The sequence below is a fragment of the Beta vulgaris genome, chromosome 1, assembly GCF_026745355.1.
Source record: "Beta vulgaris subsp. vulgaris cultivar EL10 chromosome 1, EL10.2, whole genome shotgun sequence".
NCBI classification, from domain to species: domain Eukaryota; kingdom Viridiplantae; phylum Streptophyta; class Magnoliopsida; order Caryophyllales; family Amaranthaceae; genus Beta; species Beta vulgaris.
The window spans coordinates 33,208,492-33,232,919 of NC_079202.1; the positions used below are offsets into that span (position 1 = coordinate 33,208,492).

Genomic DNA, 24,428 nt, shown 5'->3' on the forward strand with positions numbered 1-24,428 from the left:
TTAGTTTGTTAATTTTGGTGAGAACTTATGTTATAATAAGTAGCCAAACTAAGCAATGATTGGGATTCATTCAGAATTTAAATGACAATGCCCAACCTTATCTCTCTCTAATTCTCTCTATATTCTCTTCTATTCTTTCTCTATTCCTTCTATCTCCATATTTCTCTATCTTCTTTATTGTTAATCAAAATATTGAAATAGCATCTATTACAGCCCCGCCCCTTCCTCATCTTTCTTCCTTCCTCCCCTATTTCTGATTTTTTTTTTAAAGAAATTTTTACTGTTCATGGAATTGATTTTAATTTTTTTCGCTTTCACCATTGTGGAGACGAATATATAATTCAGATCCACCCTAAAAAAATTCTTAAATATATATTTTTAAGGTGAAAAAAGTAACAAAGATAGATATAAAAATATGGATGGTATTTACTATTTAGTGCAAATCTTATAGCTGAAGTTCTTTCTAAATAATAACTTTAGCCATGCGAACAAATTTCGTTCAATAGAGAAAGATGGAGGAGACAAGAATGATTCAGAGAAAAAGGGGTCATCTCATTGCTCAAGTTTTGTCCTTTTTTTTGGTCAAAAGGAGTAAAGACGGATAAAAAAAACTTGGAATTGATTGCATATAAAAGAAATTTGACACAACATTACACAGAATGATGCAAAGCCCGATAACATAGAAAACTCCGAAATAAAGTCCTAAACATGCAATCATACAACGAACATCCCAGTATCCCACCCATGAAAAAAGGCTCAAATCTCATTATATAGCACAAATGGTGATACTTTATACAGGAGCAAGGGGAAAAAAAAAAAAAAAAAAAAAGACATGTAAAGTTCATCATGCACTATCTTAGTTACTCCAGCTCCTTGGCATCTCCAAGAATCCCTTTTTTTAAGCCTCCTGAATTCAATTTGGCACGTCGCTCCTCATATGATGCTGAAAAGAAACAGTAACAACCAAGTTGAGGAAGTTGAAATAAAAAAGATAGGGAAAATGAACATACTGCTGATACAATCTTTCAACAAGTAGCAGACCATGTTTGAAATAAACTTCACCCAAGCAAATTCTGAATCCTGTGCGACTTCCAGTGAAAGAGGTTAAATCCCTTAATATATACATATTATCACGTTAGCTATCTGATGGCTGTAAGTGATGAATTAGATTACATACATAATTTGGCATAGATTGGCTCAAAAACTGGAAATACCCAGCTTGCACACAACTATTAATATCATCAGTTATCAAGAGAAAATGCTACAATATCATATCAATCTTTGCAGAAGTGGTTAAAAGGATACTGACACCAATCACACCATGCAAACAATTAGAAGATGAGCAAGAAACCTCTCCCCCCCCCCCCTCCTCTCCTGTTCTCCATGCTTCTCTAGACATGATAATTGTGTTGTCAAACTTACGCTCAGTTGGTCTTGTCATCAAGGGAATGTGCAAACATTTCTTTATCCCCATCGTTTTTATTAGTGAGCTCCTTCCTGGAAAGTAAAGGGCACATCAGGTCTGACTTTCAGTCTTTTCATCACTATGTCACTATGTGATTCTGAATAATACATTGGAGAGGATAATTAAAGACATTGAGACGATAAAGATAGATCCATAGCCACCTTCATTATCTTCTGTGGACGAGCAGCTATTCAGCGCATCCTGAAAAATCGCGAATTGCAGCATCAAATTTTGGCATTCATTCCGCAGGTGCGTACATAGTGCCTGCCGTGCATCTACACAAACTTCAGAGATCAAAACTAGATAAACAACATTATGTACCTGAAGTTATTCGATGACTTGAGGCCCAGGAAAAAAGAAAGGCTACAAAAGTAGGCACATGGCCACGCGCACATGCACTAAGTGATTAAGATGCATGCATGCGATCTATTGATACATCTGTTTTGACCACCATGCACGAGATCCACAACATTATGTACATATATATGATTGCAGAATCTGCTTGGATAAAGATCATAAAATTACATCCTTCTCTTCTTTTGATTTCTACTACATGTAGACAATCTATTGTATCGTCTATTAAACATTGCATCCAACTGAGTTTTAAGTTTGAACTATATCTCTCTTCCACTCTACTTGCCACTTTTTTTTTATTTGACAGCGACTACTTGCCTTCAACTGGATATACTTCATCTACTATATTTGCTAAGAAAGACAACTATGGCTGCTGAAACCCCAACAAAATATTACTTGAAAGGGAATACAAAAATCAACGGGGTTGTGTGTGTGTGTGTAGCAGCTGTTAGAAATCGATCTAGATGTGAAATCCCGTCCAGCAGAACCATTTGCGAGGTTTGATTCTTAAACCGGATCGAGCGGGTGCCTAAGCTTGAGTGATGATCATTAGGAAGTGTAATAACTTATTCACTTGCAGCGAGTTAGCCTCTCTCTATGTCTGTCTGTATCTCTCTCTCTCTCTCTCTCTCTGTGCGACAACAACTGTTATATGATAATAAGAGAACTCTAAGTAGTAATCTTTTTGGGAACTTCTCAATGGTAACCCCAAGTTGTGTAATAATTGCATCATTTGCCTTGTATGAAACTTGCATAATATTTGCGTCATTAGTACTTCAATTGGCAATGGGTTTTCTCTCTCTCTTTCCTATCATATGTTCTCATTTTTTATCTCTCTCCTTTTCTCCTGTTCACATCGTCTTCTAAACAACCGTGCGCAAGCTACATGATGCAAGTAAAAAACGGAGGTAGTATAGATGTAGGTGCATACACACACAAACACGAGAGAAAAAGTGGATACAAAATGTTGAGTGGTTTCTTTTTGCAGTACCAATCAGTCACTTAGTCACTTGCAATATAGATAGGGTCACAACTCACTGTTTCGAACAAAATGCGAGGATTTCAATAATTTGATTCCATGTTGAGAAAGACTCTGCTTAGCAGCTACATCAGCCTACTTTTAGCCCCCCACTCCCCCACCCCGCTGCAAAAGTTAGCACGACTCAATCCTTCTGCTACCATGACCAACTAAAACACAAGAGTTCACAACTATCTCTAATGCTTCCATACAACCTACACAGGAATGACCATTACAAAAATATCAGTCTCCCACTAATGTTAAGTAGCAGAAGCATTACCACAGTCCTTTTTACTGCAGATCTCAATACAAAATACTCACAACACCTTCGTTGTTTTATTACATTATTAGATGTGGTTTTACATTCTTCATTACATCATTGTTTTTCAGAATTTTCTCTCTCTAACTATGAAAGGATTAAGGCATATATAGAAGTAAACCATAATATAAACTCCATGTCAAGTGAAACTCCATTGTATTAAGTCAATTGAAAAATATGTTATGCATTGCTGAACCAGGTTATAACCTACAAGATAAGTTAAATGGCGATGTTGCACTAACTCACTTGTCTGCGAACCCTTAACCCTCTAATTAAAGATTAGTGAAAAAGTAAAAGATAAAGGAAGTAATGTGGCTGAAGTTTCTTGCTAGCATCATTCAAAATGTTCGAGGCAAAAAACTGTAAGATATAAGAATAAGCTCCTAAATAAGGACCCATATTGGGCAGGCAAATTATGGCAAGTGTCGTTGGAGTATGAGCTCCGAGCCATGACTTTCACCTTTTGATACAGTAAATAGACTTAGCTGAGTTGGTTGGGCGATTAGTTCATCTCATTCCCAAACATTCCACGTTTGACTGTTGCCAAAGCATATTCTTAATTTATATTTTCATTAGCTTACTTACACACTTCTACGAATATAGGCTTCTCTTATTCTTCTATTGGAGTAATTTATTGAATAAGCAACTTAGTTTTAGGTAGGAAAAGCCATGGAAACTAAGAAGAAATACATATGAAATGTTTTAATTTCCTAAATGCCAAACAGTATACACAAGAGGTAAAGGAGATGCATCATACGTATTATAAGGTGTGAACGTGCATGGCATCAATGGTAGAGGTACATTAAAATCGTCATGGGCACAGTATCAATGACGAGAGTGGCACATTACAAAATACCATAGAAGTACTTACATGAAGTTTATAGAAACAACACCCTTACCATATGGACACATCTCATATATCAAAATAGGTATCTCACAGTTATCACATAATATCTTGCAATAAATTACATAGGTACATTATATAGAGCATAAAGGTAGCCAAAATTGAATACGGAAGTAAATTGATCGCAAGAGAAGAAAAGAATCAGCACAATTTGCCACATAGAAATTGGTCTATAAGAAAAATGACTATAAGAGAAGTAAGCGGTGAGATCAAATAAGGAAATAAAAAAGAGAGAACATCTCTGGCGAAACAGATGTTTAAGCTAGCGAACATTGAACGCTGCACCTGAAAAGGAGCAGATGTGTGCTTTGCCTACTTATCTTATGCCATGCTGCTTTAAAGCCCCATTATTAGTATAAGTTTGGTTTATGCAAACAAGCAAGAGCATGTATTCCCCATCCACGGCATAGTAGCTCTATCAGGGTTATTCTCCATCACTTCACTTCACCTAATGCTAGATAACCAATCACTCAACAAAGTGAAGGTATCAAAACCATGGTTTAAAAATATGGCCGATCAATTTGGTTTTCTCGTAGTGGAACAGTATTCAACTTTGGCGAATCGAATTTGACCATTCAAAAGTGGCGGATTTAAATAAGCTGAAATTTCAGCTGAAACCATGACAAGCCAAGTTCACTGGCATTTTTCGTATCAAGACGCTACTTTTTAGAGGTTTTTTTTCCAGAGATTCGCACTGCTCCCTACACCTCTCTCCAATAATGACATAAATGAACAAAAGAAGATTAAGAATGAGAAGAAGAGGCAAACAAACAACAATCAAGATCTATGATGGTTTTAAGTTGAAAAAACAAATACTATAAATTAATTCTATAATATTTTGCAAATAACAGTGTGATAAACTGTCATGCAATCCGTGTTTAGCATATCCATTTTATTCCCACGAAACTGCAACCGTGTCCTCGACCATGACCATAACCGTATTTTCGAAGCATGATCAAAACTATAATGTTCACTACCAAACTCCTAATCTTTAGCCCCCGCTGAACAATTGAAGCTATTGATGAATTAATTTCGACAATGAAATTCTCATAGTAAAACAATGAAGTAAACAAAATATGTCCTCCCTCAACAGAGCTCAGTATATTCATCATTTCGGAAATGGAATAGAGTTTGAAACTGAACCTGACGATATATCCAATGGAGACTTACCTTCTGAAGTAAAGAACTGCAAGCCTTCAAATTCACAAGAGTGTAGAACCAACGGCATTTCCGTGGCCATAGTATACTGAGGCTTCTTTGGCGTTCTCTCTATATCAAGTAACACATCTATAATCTGCATTAGAAAGAAATCGAAGCTCAGGAAAGACTGTAAAAACTCGCCTGGGCATGAAAATAGAAATACAAGGTTGTACAAGTTTTATCTTCAAAACCATAATACAATTACTCAAGAAATTCACTATTGATGTTAAAAACAATGAAATCGAGCACAAATAGCTATTGTCATTGATGACACTTCTACAAAGTAAACAGTAGATAACAAGCTCTGGAATCTTTAGCATGAAATGTTTGCTGCTTACCATTTGACAAAAGTGTGGGAGTCGTAGTGCTAAATAACAAAAGTGGCACTGTATAGCAAATGATGAGGAGGACAGTAATATCAATGATCATGATAGGATTCAGCTTGTTTGCTTTGTCCATTATTAATGGAGTCAAAGATTTACGACTCTTGGACTTGTGGATAATAAAGGACTTAATAAACTTTTAAAATAATATCTGCTTATTTATTGTACAATAGCGCATGGCCACTGCATAATGAATCAAAGGTCGATTGGACACAACCTAACTAGGTAGGGACGATGTGTAATACCCCAAGTTTCTAATCTCATTTTATTAATTACTAATCATGTGTTACGCAATACTAGTGCGCTACCCTGCACAAAGAAGAATCCTCCTTAAAGGCATTGGGTAATGCTTATATTAATGTCATTGAGTTGGCAAATTTCATAGCTTCCAAACAAGCTACGATAATTTGACATTTTGATTTCCCTTGACACTAAGTAGAGGATTCCAAGTATCTAAACCGTAAATGATTAGTCTCTCAAAGCCAGTGCTACTAGACTTCCAGGCCTCACAGCGGAGTGTGAGTGTTGGAGATCCACATGAGATATTCCATCTTCATCCAAGTTTAAGCATGCAGTTGCCAACTAAATTTTATACAGGTATCCAAAAACCCTAAACATAAGCATCCACAGAGTTATTGCATCAAAAGGACTGAGCATTTGAATTCTGTGATAAGTTAAGCTTGGATCAATCTTCAAGTTCGAGGGGCTGTTTGGTTGAGATGAAGTTAAGAAATCAAGAAAGTGAAAGCATAGGATCAAGTAATAAAGAGCTATTTCAATGTCCCAAGAAACAGACCTATGATTTCAAGAATAATTACTCCTTTATTGGGGGACTTTTTTTTGGATGACTCCTACTTCCTCTTGCATAAGAGGTATTCACAGACTAATTTTTCAAAATAACCTTCTTTTTGAAAGGAATACTCATACTAGGACATGGAAACAGTTGCAAATTTGTTGTTTATTCTTGGATCTATGATGAAATTCCACGACAAATGAATTCGGGTAATTGATGTTTGGGTTCCTTGACTTGTGATTATTTCTGTTTCCCTATATCACATTCATTTGGAGTTAGGTAACAAACCAGGGTGTTTGGAGCAGTTTGAAAAAGCTAAATACCTCTGAAAACTACAGATTATTCGGAGGCCAATTAAAGCATTATCACCTTGTGTGCATCTTTTTTTTATACTAGTGAAAAGATGAAGAACGACCTGTTTATTTACGTGGCAATTAACAGCTTATTTTATGCATCAGCTCAACTAATTCTTTTCACTTCCTTGATACACTTGCTTCCCCCTTTTGTCTGTCATCATGATCCGCTAGAGGATCTTCTTGTTGGGATCAATTGGGTTAATCTGCCTACTATTTTGAATCACGCAAAAACAATATGTATCTGGAAGGCCTAAAGGGCACTTTTTATTTTCAGACTCCACCTTGTTTTCCTGTCTGGAGGGTCATTTAGTGGGAGAGGATTGATAGGACATCATGAGATCATGTGCCTATTCCAGCTTTCTTGTCAGGGAGGGGTTAGAGTTTAAGCTTCTGTTTGATACCATGCTTATCCTGATTTATCCCTTCTAAATGTAGCTCATGATCAGAGCTCTATTTTCTTTTTTGCTTGTTTTTGGATGACTTCTGGCTCCCCTCTTTGTATCACTGTCTATGTCACTCAAACACTTATCACCTTAATAGCCCATGGAAATCTCTGGACCTAAAACATGGTAATATTTCATATTGGCCGAATGTAGCACTAGAACACAGACCTGTGTGACAAGAGTACCCAGGTCTGAGTATCTTAGATCAGCAATCTCATAACTAATGGAACTTTTTCTTGATTCAAACCATGAAAGCATGAATTTGAATGGAAAGCAGCAGGAGCTACTTTGTTTTACAAAATAAAACATAAAATCGTCCTTTGTAACAATTGAGTATAATTTCCAAATGTCAGTGAACGTTTCCTTCTACAGCCCCAACCAAGAAAACAAGGAAGAAGAAAAGAGGAGAGAGGTATTGATATAGAGATATCAAGGTGACAGGATTACTTTTTCATCCTCATGATCTCATTATCAAAAGTGAATCAACATTGTCTATCAAAAGATCAAATTACTATCTCATTTTCAGTGAGTCTCTTCTTTCAAGCAGAGCAACAAAAGACAAACATATTTTACGATTCAAATGCCAAAAGATCATAGTAGATATTCATATAATTACACACCCAAATATTGTAGGAGTAACATCCACATTTATTACTACAAAGACAAGCTAATACTCACTTCTGCCGACTCCAGGCCTCGTCCAATCATAAACAGTATAGCAACCATGCATCGGACCTGGTGCCACAGGAATGCACTACCTCTAATTACGATGGCCCGTATTTCTTTGTCTCTGAACCTGAATCATAATATTCATGAAGCAAGTCATTATGATTTTCACAACTACGATTTCAATTAAACCAATTATATTACAGCTTTGAATTACGGTAAAAGCAGTATATATTATTGTTTAGGTAACTCTTTAGGTCAATGTATCTTATTAGCAAATAAGATTAAGGAACATAGCTGACTATGATGTTACGGAGCCAACCAAAACAAGTGATAGAGTTCATTCATCACTAAACATCTTTGATGACAACTTGTGTTCAAAGAGGTTGTAACTCGTAACACCCTGAAACAGAATAAAGGTCATCTTTATCATGAAGCATTATGAAGAAAAGTTTAGAATTGGCCTAACTACAGCCTGTTTATTAACGAATTCTTCAATATCCAACTAGCAAGTTTACAAGTTGAAGATATCATACAATAGATGTGCCACCATAACTTACATCTCAGAGGACAAATTTCTACTAAGAACTTGATATGGATTAATTTCTCCATATGATAACCAATGACCTTGACCATCCAACAGACACAAATCACTATATTGGAGGGATACATTATTGCAGATTCTCCTTTGTTATGCTTCATCTGAAGGATACAATGTATTTGAACAAATATACGATAAATAAACAGATAGAATTTTTTGGAAATATTACTTTGCACTGCTTGTGGTAATATCAGATGACATGATACATCGCTTATAGTTGTGCACATTCACTGCATCCATCTTACAAAAATTCCTAAAGTCGTGTTCACCCAAGAACTTCTTAGCTGCTGTCTGCATTGCCTGCAAAGCACATGAAACACACAAAGATTGAAATATCCAGGTTGGCATATAGTATTGCTTGTGTATTAATTTTAGCGACAGAAAACTTTGGAAAACCTAAGTTTACTTACTGATAAGTCAAAATTTTCGCTCCAGAAAAAATACTTGTACTCCCTGCTCAAACAGCCAAACCTGTAATCATTGGCCAAGCAAGAAGTTACCCAAACTCAGGATTGAGGCCTGAAAGAATGAACTTATAACTAGCTCTATCTTAAGGTAAGTATTAGCAAAGTGTGGATTATGGACTAGGGTGTACAATGCTCATTGTGCACCCAAAAAGAACATACAATTAATACAAAAGAACATGAACTTTTTTCAACAATTTTTCTACTTTAAAAAAGAACACACGGTTTAAAATTAAAGAACGTGTAAATCTATATTTATAAAAGAACAAATGTTATAAATGAAAAGAACATATAGTAAATGAACTCTACCCTTAAGGTAAAGAACATATATCTTTTTAAATTTAAATTTGAAAAAGGAATCTTTACTTGCAAAATTAAGGAAACAAATAACAATTTTTTTTTAAATTATAGACTCTAAAAATAATAAAACGACGTAGTTTAGAAAAGAGTGCACCATGCTCTACATGGACTTGGGTGCATGTACTTATTTGCGAAGTATTAGAATGTGACGGATAGAGCCAGCTCATTTATACCCCATACAGTTAAACTGACCTCTATAATTAATAGATATCACAAAAGGATAACAGCTTAGCTTTCTTCTACTTCTGCATCATTTTGTTTGAATTAAATATGGTAATCTAATTAACAGATGGATGACTCTGCTAAACAGATAATTTGACATAATATTTGCTGATTTTGCACACATAGAGGATGCATTTGCTCATGGTTATACAAGTTTCAAACTCTCAAGTGACTATCTTCTTCAGAGAGCATCTAATGGAAGGTCAAGCATTGAATAAAAAATTGTGGTGAACTAGTTTCATCCAGTGTTTCAAGGAACATGAGGCACACTAAGGGTCCGTTTGGTTTGATGAAAAACATTTTCCGGTGGGAAATGAAAATGAATACTTCCTTCGTTCTACTATTATTGCAACATCACCCCTTGACACATTATTCAAGAAAGTCATGTAAAGCGAAGAGAGATAGAGATAGATAATAAGTGGGACCATGTGCTAGGAGAGAGACAGAGAGAAGATATTACCAAATAAAGAAACATTGCAATTAATGTCAAACTTCCAAATAAGGAAAACGCTGCAATTAAAATAGGGCAAAGGAAGTATTAGTTTTCCTTTCTTTGGTCTGATGGAAAAATTTTAAACTAAGAAGGGGAAAAAAGAAATGCTGGGAATGACTAATGAGAAAGTAGAGGAAAATGGTTTTGCTTCAAATTTTGGAGGAACATGTTTACAAAGGTAAGGATAACTCTTTTCCACTTAGTTTTCCTTTTTATATCCCTTGTCCAACCAAACAGAAAATGGGGGAAATCGTTTTCTTAGGAAACGTTTTCCTCCAAAACAAATGGAGCCTAAGCCAAGAGGATTTTGGAGCCTAGCTATAAGGTTAAGATGAAGGTGACGTGGGTGAAGAAAAAAGCACAATTTGTTCACTAAATTTTTAATTTAAAATATTTTGAGAAATTACATATTATAAATAAGAAAAGAAAGAATAAAATTAGCAACATCATTAAACTTCAACTTAAAAGAAGCAGCCTTTATAAACGTTCCCTCGAGGCAAGTGATCATCCTTGAAGACTTGCACCTAAGTCTTTGACCACAATATGCATGTTGACAACTGGACAGTTGCCGATATGTGATCCTTCAGTATGGGATTGTGTGTTCCAATAAAAAGTATTTTTGAAAAATAATATTCTATGAAGCATGAGTATAGTAATCATTTTTTGGAGAAAATAAATGAATGACAAGTTACTCAATGTAAGGGATAAAAAAGAAATTAAGAAACAAAAAATTATTTGTCACTTTGAATGTGTTTCCCATTTGTAAACGCAAGTCTTGTATATACTTGTCTTTTATGAAGGATTTTCAACTTGTCGTTCCCTATCAAGAGCCCATCTATAAAATGTGTTCTTACTTCTTAGATTCAAGATGAACATTAGTGATAGACTCGTGTTAACATATTTCAATAGAATAAGTTACTAAAGCCTCTTATAAAAATGGACACTGTTGTAATCACATACAAGAAAAAACTTTAAACTCAGTTTACTTGCAACAAACTTTTATTGCTTTCGGTTTCTTCACAACTCACAAGATAACAAGTTAAGGAATGATGGAGGACCTACAAAATATATTTGAAAATGTAAATCCAGTAGGTTTTGGCCTGTTCGTTATGAGGGTGTGTTGAGTTGAAAACTTGAAAATACTTGTGTTTCCCTTTCCTTTCCTCTGTTTTCAGTTTAGAACTACCCCAAATATCTCTCCCCCCCCCCCCCCCCAACAACCCCTCCAAAGGAGATTTCAGTATTCCAAACTCTACTTCATGACCAGTTTCCTTGACCAACCAATTGTCCACCACCATAAAAACATCCTACCCCCAGCTCCACCACAAACTGCAACAACAGCCCCTCAACATCTCAATTGACACCACCAGTAGGCTCTCACCACCCCCACCTAGGTAGCATGGAAACCGAAACCAGATGGGAACGAGTAAGCAGCAGTTCTCGAAACCAAGAAACAGAGAAGCATCGCCAAAATGATAAATATATTTATAATCCTGAAAATTATTGTTTTTATACTAAATCTTAAAAAGTATTGCAAATTATATAAGCCGTAGTCTCTTAATTGACTACTGTTATATTTGTAATGAATGTTGCTGTCTCGTTGTGGTCCGCTATTCACATCAAGCCCAATAAATTTTAAAAAATATATTAGCAATCAAACATCCAACTATCTACAGCATCTGGAGTTATGGACCATAAGCATAGGCATAGGCATAGGCGTAACCGCCTAGGCATAGAGTACAACTAGATATAGAAACAAGAGGGTGAAAATCCCCTGAGAGGAGGCTGATAATTTCCCTTGGAAAGGAGATACATATATTTGACTATGAGGCAAAGAGTTCCAACAAGTATGCCCAACACTACACTTGACGACAAAGAAGTCAGTCAAGTAGTGTGGACTAGTAACTAGTAAGTAATATGACTCTAAAAGTATATCAAATGTTTTCACACGAAATCTGTTACCATGGTAGTTTTCTACTCCAATATCATAATTTGCATGCATCAAACAACGACCTCAAGTATTCTTCTAACATGGAACTATAATAAATAGATAAATAAAATCTAATCAAGACTCACTACAGTATTGACTAATACAGAAATAAATTCAATCTACTATGGTACCTTGCATGAAAATCCATAGGAACTGGAGACCAACCAATAATCCGGATATCTTTCGGGAGGACTTTATTCAGTATTTTCACATAATCCATCTCTCCTTCTGCAATGAAAATTAACACAAAAATGAGCTCTCCACAACTGGATATCAGAAATAAAACAATGGGTGTTGTACATAGATGTAAGAAGCATATGCAAAGAGAGCATATCAAGTCCATAATTTGTCAACCTTTCTTGGGTATTAATCAATTCATCTTTAAGAAATGTTTGTGCCTACCACTACCAAGTAAAGCTGTTTAAAATCAGCTAAACCCATATATCAACCATATGCAAGGCATCTTTCACAAACAGAGATTTCAAATTAAATCGATAGAGCAAAGAGAAACCCTAAATTATCCAAGCCTTGGTCAAGTAATTCACTAATCTACTAGGTCTAGTAAATGAAGGGTCTTTAGATAAATGGTTCATAGTGTTCCAGGACTTCATATAAGCAACAAGAAGATTGCAGACCACATTGTCCTTCAAGAATGACTCCAGCAGAACTTGTCTCAGCCTTAAGGTTTGACCGTAGAAATAGAGCAATCACCTGCATAAAAAAGCTTTTCATTTTCCACACAATCTATTCGAGAATGCAGAGAAAACATTTAGAATGCATCAATGCAAACAAATGACCTAAATATATAGTAGAATAAGACATTTCTTTCCACCATGGCTTTGGCAATGAAACATAAAAAAGAGAGCAATTAGCATTACTGGCAAATTTTGTTCTAATTATCACCTTCTTCATACTGTATTTTATTGGTTTTCAGTGTGCATCCAAGAGACAATGACTACTTGAACAAAACCTTCCACAGAATCGTCCTCAAGGGAAGAGTACTAGCTCACATAGTCTATTGAGGAGACCAATGCATAGGATTTAACCCCTTTATACTAAATCACTTTGACAATCTCAAATGGAAATTAAATAAGAAAAAGTACATTGACGTACAGAGGAAACTTAACAGATGAGGTACATGAGATGAGCCCGGAGTCTTCGAATTAAAAACACAGGAGAAGGCAATTCCAATCAAGTTATACACCCTACCCAGGAAGCACAGCGCAGCTACTGTTAAGCCTTTCCCGTACTCGACAAGTCTCACGACCAGAAAGGCGTAGGGACAGCAAGTGTGAGGACTAAGTCATGCATGTACCCTCCCTTTCGCAACCCCAAAAATTGACTGGAAAAGGGCCCACAGATATTTTGTAAATACCAGGCTCCCTCTCTCACTCTCTCTCTCTCTTTCCATGAGTCTCTCTCTTCTCACCTCCTTCAAGAAGTCTCTAGCACAGTAAAACCTGCAACCATCACATATAGGCCTATTGGAGCTCTCAAACAATGGTCACCAGCACTCGCATCACACAGCAGGAAGCAAAGGTACCTTCTGGACAGCACAACAGTGGCAGAACAACCACTAGACTCTGCCTCCCTCTCATTTCTCTCATTTCTCTTTATTCTCTCTCTCCCTGGTTTTATCTCTCTGACATTCTTTCTCTCCATCATTCTCTTCCAGATCTTGAGTCTATCTCTCTGCTTTCTTTCAGTCTTCAAACGTCAGTATGTCTCAGCAACTTTAGCCACTGAATGGCCTAATCTCTATCTCAGTCATATGTCCATTATGGAATAGTTCTTCGTATAATGCAATATGTCTTTGCCTCTTTAAATAATTTAGATGTTTATGAAAATATGACTTGTTATTTTATGACATTTTATGAATTGTAAAACTTCAAATAAGTTTTTCGAACTTTTACCCAGCGACATGTCTAGTGTCACTAATTTTTACTCTTTGTAGCTTTATGTTAGTGGTAGTGCAAGCAGCTAGGGATGTTTTCTTTTCCTTTTTCTCTAAAAAATGTATAAAGTATTTCTGAACCTTTTAAAAATTTGTGTCCTTCTTGCTATACCCATATCTTGAATTTCAGAAATTAGATATTAGCCATCCACAATTATGCTCCCCTTCCCTGCCTAGCACCCTACATGAGTTGCACAGAGATGGGTGCATGTACGGGGACGAGAACGGCAAGTTTTCAACATTTTTAGGACATGGGTACACGTATAAGTACCCCATATCGTACTGGAAATGTATTGTATATGGTACAGCCGTACGGGTATGTGACCTAGAAGAAATTCACGTGCTTCTTAGCCTACACCAGCATATTTCTGAAGGTTCATAATTCAATTTCTGATGAATAGTCCGTCAATAACTACTGCAAGCTTACCCTACGAATAAACATTCAAGCAGCTGGCATTGCAAATCCTAAGAAACAACTGAATAAGCTTGCAAATTTTCAAATGAGTGGAACAATTCTTAAAGCTGACAAAAATCTCATAAGCATATGAACATAAATGAAAAAAATATGTTAAAGTAAAACTCCCTCATTATTTTATCTTCCTGGTTATGATGCAAAAGTAAGCGTGGATTCTTGTTCATGGAGGATTTTGGAAATTTCTGAAGATTCTTGAAAGAGTGATGTATATTGCCTCCTTGATTCTATCTATATTGCTTTCTAGGTTCGTTGCATTATTCTTGAAAGAGTACCATCAACTAAGGACTTTTAAAGATACTAACTTATGGCACAGTGAAGACATAAGATATGTAAATAATATAGGGTAACAACGAATTTTAAAATGCAGGGGGTAACAATAACAATAAACATATAAAACAAAAATCTTCAACAAAGGCAACAAATTTCAGGGAAGATTTTGCTTCGCTTACTTGCCCAGCTGCTGAAACTCCCTTGTCTGTTCTGCCACATCTTGAGTACTGTGAATCCTTTTTGTCACCAATTAATAACCTTGTCGTCTCAAAAGCTTTGAAAAGTTCAGACTGCAGAAGACACCAAACAGGAACACAAAGCTCAATGATAAGTGACCCTCAGAAAAAAAATTCAAGATGATCATCAAATGCAAATACCACAAAAAGGGGGCAGTCTCTTCACCATAAATAATGAATTTTGGAAAAATAAGTTCGGACAAGTTCCAATAAGCTCTAATAGGTTACTGAAATAAGTTTTGATAAGTTCAGTTCAGCATAATTCAATTAAATATAACACACCCACAATTTATCAATTCACAACCCCTATGTTGAATCTAGGATGAAGAAAGATTTAGACTCTAAATATGATTTTCAATCCCCTTGTATCAATTAGTTTAGTGCAACATTTTCCAATATATGCTTTATCTACTACTTTAGAAGACGTGTTCGCGGTAGTAAGAGAAAGATTTTTTTTTTTTTGCCTTCTAAATCGGGAGATGTTGAGATATATTAACTGGAGTCTTGATTTACCATTTGTAAATCCGATTCTTTCACTAAAACCAGTTTCTCGTGATACTCTTATCTTATAAGTTAATTGCTAAGTGTTATAGATGAGAATATGAGATGACAAAATGCAGTTGAAAAACATTGTGGGTCATGCTTGAATTCGGCTTTTATTCTTGGAAGGCTTTACAGTGGACAATGTAATTCTGTGCCATAAAAATATTAAGGATTATACCAGTAATAATGTTTCCCCTGTATGTATGATAAAAGTTGCTACTTGATCCACAAAAGCCTTGTAACTTCGTGTTCTGAGTGTTTCTAAGAAATGCCATGGGTTGACTTGAGAGTCCAAATGTTGTTGGCCAGGTGAAGACATGTATTTATTTACTTCTTACTCTTATCTGAATGAAGCTCCTTGATCCTATTATGCGTTTATAAGTTAAAAAGGGCTGGAGACAAGAAGATCCAGCTCCATTTTTGTTTGCGATAGACATTGAATGTTCTAACTAATAAGCAGACAGCTTGAAGGGGAATCATACTGTCAACCTACATCCTAAATTTAAATATTCTAAAGCGGTTATATAATGATTATTTTCGTAATTCTCAAAAGGCGATATGATGTCTTTTCAAATACAATTGGGCCTGGCCATCCTTCATTTAATGGCATACCAGCAAAGTTTTACTGCCCACAGTTGAAAGATTTGATCAGGTTTTATTCATGATGCTAGAGCTGGGTTTGTAAGTTAAAAGCAGCTGAGCCCTATTCAGATTGAACCAGTCATGTTTTTCTTGGTTGTCAGCTGGAAATTGGGAAAGAGTCTTGAAACGGTAGACTGGCATAGCATAAACAGACCCCTGTAACCATAGATGCCGAGTTTGTCTGGTATATGAATGCCGCAAAAGCAAGGAAATAGAGTTTAGTAGCTTAGAACTGCATATCCAGAACCAGTCCATGTTGTGTAGAAAGATAGGAATAAGCACATTTTCATAATAAAGGTTCTATAGGGGACGTCCTGTTAAGAGAAGTGTCTAGTCTAAGAATTTAAGATGTATGTGGCATAGGACTCTGATAGTCTGATCTTTCACCACAAAACATCATTAATGAAAGGGCGTTCAGCCGTTCAAGGAGGAGAAGTAGTCCTTTAAAATTAAAAAATGGTGAGACTTTTGCTAATTGGTGCATAAAAGAAGCATATTCAAATTCTACAATCTAATTTGCTAGCTAGTCCATCAAGAAAGCATATACTTCATTTTATTGCAATGATAACGACAACAAGCTCAGTCCAAATGGTGTTTATTCAGGTGATCATGTAAGCTTTGCGAAAGATACAGAGTTCAAAAATAGCATGACATATAAAGTTCCTGAAGAGCTTCTCCAATTAAAGTAAAGATATGAAATAGCATATAAGCTCACCTCAACAGTAGGTTCCTTTTGGGCCTCTGATGCAAAGCCATAGAACCTGTAACATATTCAACTGTAATGTCTCTAATGATAGACCGAGAAAGGGCATTCAAAGAATACTATTTTTTAGACTTAGCATAAAAATTGAATAACACATACCGTTGACCAAAGTACATGACTTTGAGGGCGACATATCTCTTTGGATGATGATGCAGCGTCCTCACATTCCTATCTATAAACACAAAGTAAAGTGAAACAACTTTCAAATGCATTTCGCACGTTCTTTACTACGAAGAAACATAATCTAGTCCGGAATTACCATGGTAACTTGGTAACAATATTCAGGGATATCAAGATTCATGAATACACAATTTTATATGCTTAGAAAAAAAAAACTTATGTTTAGTTTCAGGAACACTATGCTTATGGTGTAGGATGATATAAAACTGAACTTCTCTCAATTTCCTAAGCCATGAGTTACAAACAATGCCATTTTACAAAGAACTCTCACCAAATGGATATTACTCTCTCCGTTGTCACATTGTAGAAAACTTCGATACATTTATGTTTTATTTGACTTAATGATCAAGGTCTACTAAGTTCAATTTCAACTACTAATTTGTTATTTATAATATTTGAACCTAAGGGTGCTTATCGAGCTAGTCTGTCACGAGCAAATCTATGCTTGACTCGACTCATTAAGGTATTGAATCGATTTCAAGTTGCTCGCAAGGAGATATACTTGCATAGTTCCCCTAAATTATTCGCAATAAAGTTTCCTCTATCTTTTATCAATCTATTACCTTTTGTATTTAATATAAAGTTCATAATTTGATAGTCATTTCACGTAACTTACAAATACTCCCTTTGTCACAATTTAGTTGCTACATTTGTTTTATCACAATTTACGAGATGCAACTTCAAACACCAATATCTTGAGTTACATATATGAAAAAATTATAAAAATTATATATTTGGAAAATACAAATTGGGAAGAATCAAACAAGATCCAACATGATTATGTTTTTTCTTATGTATATGGAGTAAAAGATAGTCAAAGTTATGACGTAAATAGTGCCTACGGTCAAAATGTAGCAACTAAATTGGGGCGGAGGGAGTAATAATTTTAACATTTTATCCTAAAAATAGTTGACATTTGAAATATTCTAATATATAATGTTTAAAAATTTATCCATCAGTTCACGAGCTTAGAGGGACGACTTGGGTTCGAGCTCGAGTTGAATTCCAATTGCTCAAGAGCTGCTCAACTAAATTAGCACGACCCTATGTTTGACTTCGGAAATGGTGGTACTTGTGTCGTGTACTTGTGTCGTAGATGTTACTTTTCTCTTGGAAATACACGTCTTTTTCAAACAAAAATCCATCCCCCAAAATGCTTCTATGAAGCCTAATCAATGGATTCAAGATAAACTGAAACTCAAATCCTCTCTCTTACCAAACATGTAAATTACAGATTCATTAATCAATCATCTAGCTTGGTTTAAAGCACTAATTCTAACCGAAAACCACTAGTCGCCAACTATAAGGCTGACGCTAAGTCTATTAGTGTTAGTGAACTAGTGTATCACAGAATTCGCAGATATTTGGGACAATCAACTTGAAATGACATTATACGCTTGTAAACATTCATCCCAATCCACAAAAAATACATCGGTTAAACAAAATATCCCAAAAATCACCAACCTTTTAACCTTGCTTTTCTGCTCTTGCCACCCTTTTTCCGCAAATTCTGATTATTTTCAACTGAAACTACTGCATTTCCCAACTTAGCATCAGTAATTTCCTCAACCTGACAAAATTGTATATTCTAGTTCAGCATTTTGAATTGGGAAATGAAACAAAACCTAATTAAAAGGCATAAAAGTTTACTATGAAGTAGCTTAAGTAGAGAACAAAAGAGAGTACCTTAGTGCAGCGACATTTCGCAAGTTGTGACGCTAATTTTGCATTCTCAACCTCTAAATTCTAAGTGACATTCAAAAACATGATTAATGCCGAGATAGTAGTATTTACTAAATCTAATTTTATACTTTTGGGGAAGAAAGTACCTTAATGCGGCAATGGAGGGAATCAATTTGGGAGTGAAGAGAAGATATGAGTTGGTCTTTCTCCATGTGTTTCGCTTGTCTTCTTCCTTTGCAATGGCGTTAGATGTTCGTCAACAGTTTGAATTTCTATGCTGCATATACTTCCTTCCTTTTCTTTTTACTTGGACCATTTGCCTATAGCACAAGAATATATGAGAAAGGAGATATAAGAGCATATACAATGGTTGGTGTCTCTCCAACTAGCTCTCCACACTCTCTCTCCTATTCTCTCTCTTCAAGCTACTCTCAAGAGCCATGTCTAAAAACACCCAACAACAATAAAACCCTTTAAAGAGTTCTCCATTCAACTTTTCATTATTTTGTGGTCCTCATGTCAATAAATGAACCTCATTTCATATTATGATCAAAGTTATATAAATTAAGTTATTCATGTAAATTAAATATAATTACAAATTATTTTTTTTCATAATTTAAGCAAAGTAGAATTTTTAAAAAACAATATAATTATGAGTGCTAATATTTAATTTTCATAAATTTGGCATGGAATGAAGAATTAACCTACAACATGAAAAACTAATTTTTAAATATCCAATATTAGGCTCATTTTATAGATAAAGGAAAATTATACTTGTTAGCATAATAATTATTACCATCTTTTTTTTAATTTTTATAGAATAGATCATTAAATGGTTGCATGAAGAAAAAAGAATTGAAGTAATTACAATAAAAAGTGGAGTTGGTCTTATAAGAGACCGTCTACTTTTAATTTAAAAGTAGACGCGGCCCAAGCCCAATATTAAGAAGAGAATGGATCATCATTCTTAATATAGTGACTACTTTAATCTATTTAGTGACCATTTTAATCTATTTAGTGACCAGTTTAATCTATTCATTAATAACATTCTTTAATTCATTTAGTGACTGATTTAATCCATTTAGTGACTAGTTTAATCCATTCTGTAAGACTGTCGGACTATTTTTAAAAATTGTTTGTTCTAGTTCGAAATTCAAAGGGAACCAAAGGAATGAGAAGAGAATTGACGACTAGGATAGTGCAAGATACCTAAAAATAGTGTTAGGTTAGAGAAAAATTGAATGGGCTTCTTAGGAAAATGTAGGCTTGGATTGTCTAATTTTATATTAAAATTAGACCGTCTATTATAATAATTTGTGTAAAAAGTGGGTCCCACACATTGGAGAGCCATCTCTCCATCAACCCAAATGATATCTCCCCCAAGAGCCCTTTGGCAAAGTGTCTCCATGGAGAGACACCCAAGACACACCCAAGAGCCCCATTGTTGGGTAAGAGGTGGCTCTTAATTTTCTCTCTCCTTGGAGAGCTAGTTGGAGAGCTAGTTGGAGAGCCCCATTGTACATACTCTAAAAAAGCCTTTTTGGTTAAAAAAATTACTCATCTAATAAATATTCACTTTTAAAAATAATTATTTTACTTTTTTTTAGAAAACACAGCCTTATAAATTTTAAAAGATTGAGTAGCAACTAACTAACAGAAAACATCATATTGTAATTCAAAGAAAACTGAAAGTGGCAAAAGACAAATGCAAAAAATGGTGCCTTGAGTTTAAAAAGATGCATAAGGTTCAATGGAATGAGAATATGAGATTAACACCGAATTGACCAATCTCCAACAAAATTTGGGTGATAATGAAAGTAAAGACTTGCAGAAAAAAGCAAGAAAAGAAGTTTGGTTTGCTACAAACCTCAAACTTGAATACTGGAAACAAAGAGTGAAGTCTAATTGGGATGAACTAGGTGATCAACCAACGTCCTACTTTTACAAAAGTGTAAAAACACGTCAAGGACGTAATGTTATAAAAGCAATAAAAATTTTCAACGGGGAGTGGACTAATTCCCAAGATGAAATCAAGTTGGGATTTGTAAACTATTTTTCAAAACTCTTTGAAGTGACTGCTTTGTAAAATAGACAAGTAGAAGAATTGGATGAATGGTTAGAGCCTATGAGCTATCTTTCAGTGAACCATATATCGCAACTCATTTGGTCTTTCACTATGGAGGAAGTTGAAGATGTTATGAGAAGTATGAAGCCTCTTATATCGCCTGGTCCTTATGGCATTCCTCCAGTTTTCATGTAAGCTCAGTGTGATGTTTGTGGTGAAGAAATGGGAAAAGCAACGCTGAAATTTCTTTTGGGCGACTATTTGTTAAGAGAAACAAATGAAACACATATTGTTCTAATACCAAAAGTTAATCGACTAGTATAAGTAAGTCAATTATGCCCTATAAGTCTTTGCAAAACTACGTATAAATTTATCTCAAAATGTTTGGTACGTACGTAAATTACAATCTATCATGAAGTACTTAATCGAGAATTTTCAAAGTGCTTTTGTCCAGGGACGTTCTATCAAATGACAATTGCATTATAGCTCATGAAATGCTAAATTATGTGAAAAAAAATGAAGAAAAACTCTGATTTCTCCCTAATACTTAATTTAGACCTTAATAAGGCCTACAACATAGTAAATTGGGTGTTTGTGGAAAAAGTTCTCCGAAAAATAGGTATGCCTCCTCTTTGGATTCACTTAATAATGTAATGCATCTCGACTTTTACCTACTCAGTGTTGGTAAATGAGGAACCTTCAGGAATAATTAATCCTTTAGCAGGGTTGAGGTAAGGTGACCCTCTATTTCCTTATGTTTTCATTTTGTGTACGGAGACCTTGTCTATGCAACTAAGTAGACAACAAGATGTGGGTTTGATCAAAGGCTTGAGACTAGCACAAAGAGCTCCTTCGATTTCACATCTATTTTTTGCGGATGATGCTCTATTTTTCCTGAAAGGAACAATTGATAATTGTTGGAAAATCAATAAAGTTTTGAGGAAATTTTGTGAATTATCGGGGGAGATGATAAATCAACAAAAATCCTATGCAGTTTGCAAAAATGATCCCAGAAAATTCATAAGACTTTTGAACAAAGGTCTTAAAGGTCGAGACAAAGGAAAACTTAGGTAAGTACCTAGAATGCCCCATGGATGTGGATGGTCGTACTCTAAACATATTCCAGGAGCTCCATCAAAAGGTTGATGCGACAATAACATCTTGGAAGTTCTCTCATCTCAATCTAGCAAGAAAAATGATTCTTATCAACAACATACTAGTGGCCTACTCTTCCTATGTGATGGCTACTTATATGTTTCCCCCAAAAGATTCTAATAAAAATAACTTCTTTACTAAGATGTTGGTGGAAGTCAAGTAAAGATAAGAAAAATATTTATTGGAGGAAGAGACAGGAACTAGAGAAACACAAACATGATGATAGTTTGGGCCTAAGAAATCTAATCACCATGAACCAAGCTACTATGTTCAAGCAAGCTTGGAGAATCCAGAACAATGAGTAATTGCTGGTAAGTAGAATCTTCCATCACTTCTCTTTCTCCTCAAAATTATCTTTGCACTAAAGATTCCCTGGTCCAAACTCTCAGTCTTCATTACTTTGCACTCCGCATTTCTTACATCACTTAGTGTAGTAAGCTTTCATTGTCATTGATCCAGAAGAATGAGCAAAGATGAGGTACGAAAGGGTACTAAGAGAAGAGGGAGAACTCTTTTTCAACTTAATAAGAGGGAAAAGTACAATAATGGTACGAAATTTACTCCTCGAATTGAAATCTGGAGCTTTATATGATGTGACATTCTTTATTGATTTGTATGACAATCTAATTGGGAGTCCTAATTTTTTATTGAACTAATTGAAACCCTAAATATTTTATTGCTTAAATTGAATTGAACAATCAATTAAATGATTCCCCACTAATATAATTGATTAAATTATTCTCTTAGTGTAATTAGTTAAGTAATTTGTGGCCCTTGTGCTGCTAATTTGAAAAAAAAAAAACATGAATCTTTGTTTCTCCTTTTCTACTTTATTTGGTTTTGGTAATAATATATAAGTTGGTGAATGTGTGTTGATGTGTGTGCCCCAATTATAGGGAGGATATTGTTGCTATAAACTTAAATATATGAGTTGGGGCCTTGGGGGAGATTTTGAAACAGAAAAGGCTAGAACCTGGCATAATGGGGGTGGAATGTATATGAAAATAAATTCTGGAAAAAAGGATGTAAGTGTTGTCATGTATGTAACACTCCTTCCTTTTACAAACACAATATAGGGAAAATAGAACATTTTATTAAAGAAATGGTGTAAAATCAGCTTATATGGTACAATTAAGTGTAAGAACACTAATTACAAGGCAAAACTAGCAAGAATTATCACAAAATTCAAACATTTACTCAATAAACCCAAGAAAGACGGGGAGAGAAAGTGAGAGAGTGAGGGGAGGAAAAGTATAATTGGAGTGAGGAAAGTGTTAAGGATGAATGGCAGATGTTAAATTTTGAAAAAAAATGATAGTTTGGGTTGGGAGGATGGATTTTAGAGGAGAGTTGGTGTTAGTAGGGTTTGGCGTTTTGTTGTGAGGAGAGAGAGTGAGAGGAAGAAGATGAATGAGTTGTGAGGGAGGAAAGGGAAAAATTCGTGGGTTTAATTGAGAAAACTCGTCTTCACTGCTCACCAACCGACCGGGTGGAACTTTTTCCTTGTAGAATTTTTATTTTTCTGCATTTCAGCCCAGGGAATCGCACTTGCTGGCCCGACCCGAACGGAATCAGCCCGACCCACCCGGGCGGAACTTTTCCTTAGAAAATTTTCATTTTTCTACGACTGAGCCCAGGTCGGGCCCGACAGGGCGAGGTATGCCTGACCCACCCAGGCGGTGCCCAGTGAACTCGATTTTTTGAGTTTTTGCCTCCTTTTTTTTTTTTCTTTTATTTCTCATTGTGAAGCTTCGAATTGTGACCCTTTGACACACATGCCTGCACTATAAAGTTTCATTATATGAAAATTTTGCTCTCACTGTTCTAACAATAATAATAAAAAAAAAATACTACGAGAAAAAGGAAGAGAAAAAAATGAAAAATTGGGTTGCCTCTCGAACACGACTGTTTACCTCCCTTATTCGTCAAGTGGTGATGATGCTAGAGTACGACTTCAGACGCTAACCATTCACTTTGAACACTTCTACTTTTTTTTTTTCATAATCTCTACAGAACCAAACTTGTTCACTCTAATAACCATAAAAGGGCCTGACCATCTAGACTTCAACTTTCCTGGGAAGAGTTTAAGCCTAGAATTATACAATAAATCTTTGTCTCCCACTGTAAACTCCCTTGGTGGGATATTTTTATCATGCCACTTCTTCGTTTTCTCTGTATATACTCGTGCGCTATCATAAGCTAACAACCGAAACTCATCAAGCTCATTGAGTTGTAGAAGTTGTTTCTCCCCTGCAAGCTTTTAATCCATATTAAGCTATTTGATCCCCCAAAAAGCCTATACAGTGACGTGCCATATTTTCCTATACACGAGCCTATACGGTGAAGTACCAATTGATGTTTTGAATGCAGTTATGTAAGCTTAAAGTGTGTCATCAAACTTCGTACTCCGATCATTCCTAGACCTTGCAAC

The 24,428-nt window shown here is 35.4% G+C and overlaps 1 protein-coding gene across 4 annotated transcripts; it reads right to left on the reverse strand.

Moving 5' to 3' along the window:
- Positions 1 to 528: 528 nt before the first annotated feature.
- LOC104897835 (uncharacterized) lies at positions 529 to 19,113 on the reverse strand. 4 transcript variants are annotated; one of them, XM_010684787.4, is made up of 15 exons: positions 18,924 to 19,111; positions 18,781 to 18,840; positions 18,559 to 18,664; positions 17,014 to 17,086; positions 16,867 to 16,912; positions 14,910 to 15,020; positions 12,667 to 12,742; positions 12,163 to 12,259; positions 8,913 to 8,973; positions 8,672 to 8,802; positions 7,914 to 8,031; positions 5,231 to 5,354; positions 1,627 to 1,740; positions 1,423 to 1,497; positions 529 to 943 (listed from the first exon to the last, which is right to left on the reverse strand). In XM_010684787.4, the coding sequence occupies exons 1-15, from the start codon at positions 18,987 to 18,989 to the stop codon at positions 861 to 863; spliced, it is 1,341 nt and encodes a 446-aa protein (XP_010683089.1). In that variant the 5' UTR covers positions 18,990 to 19,111; the 3' UTR covers positions 529 to 860. The 4 variants fall into 4 exon arrangements, 2 of the variants coding, with proteins under 2 accessions (XP_010683089.1, XP_057249122.1); XR_008968494.1 differs by lacking the exon at positions 1,423 to 1,497 and having other exon boundaries at positions 1,627 to 1,729; positions 18,924 to 19,112; XM_057393139.1 differs by lacking the exon at positions 1,423 to 1,497 and having other exon boundaries at positions 18,924 to 19,113.
- Between the last annotated feature and the right edge of the window lie 5,315 nt (positions 19,114 to 24,428).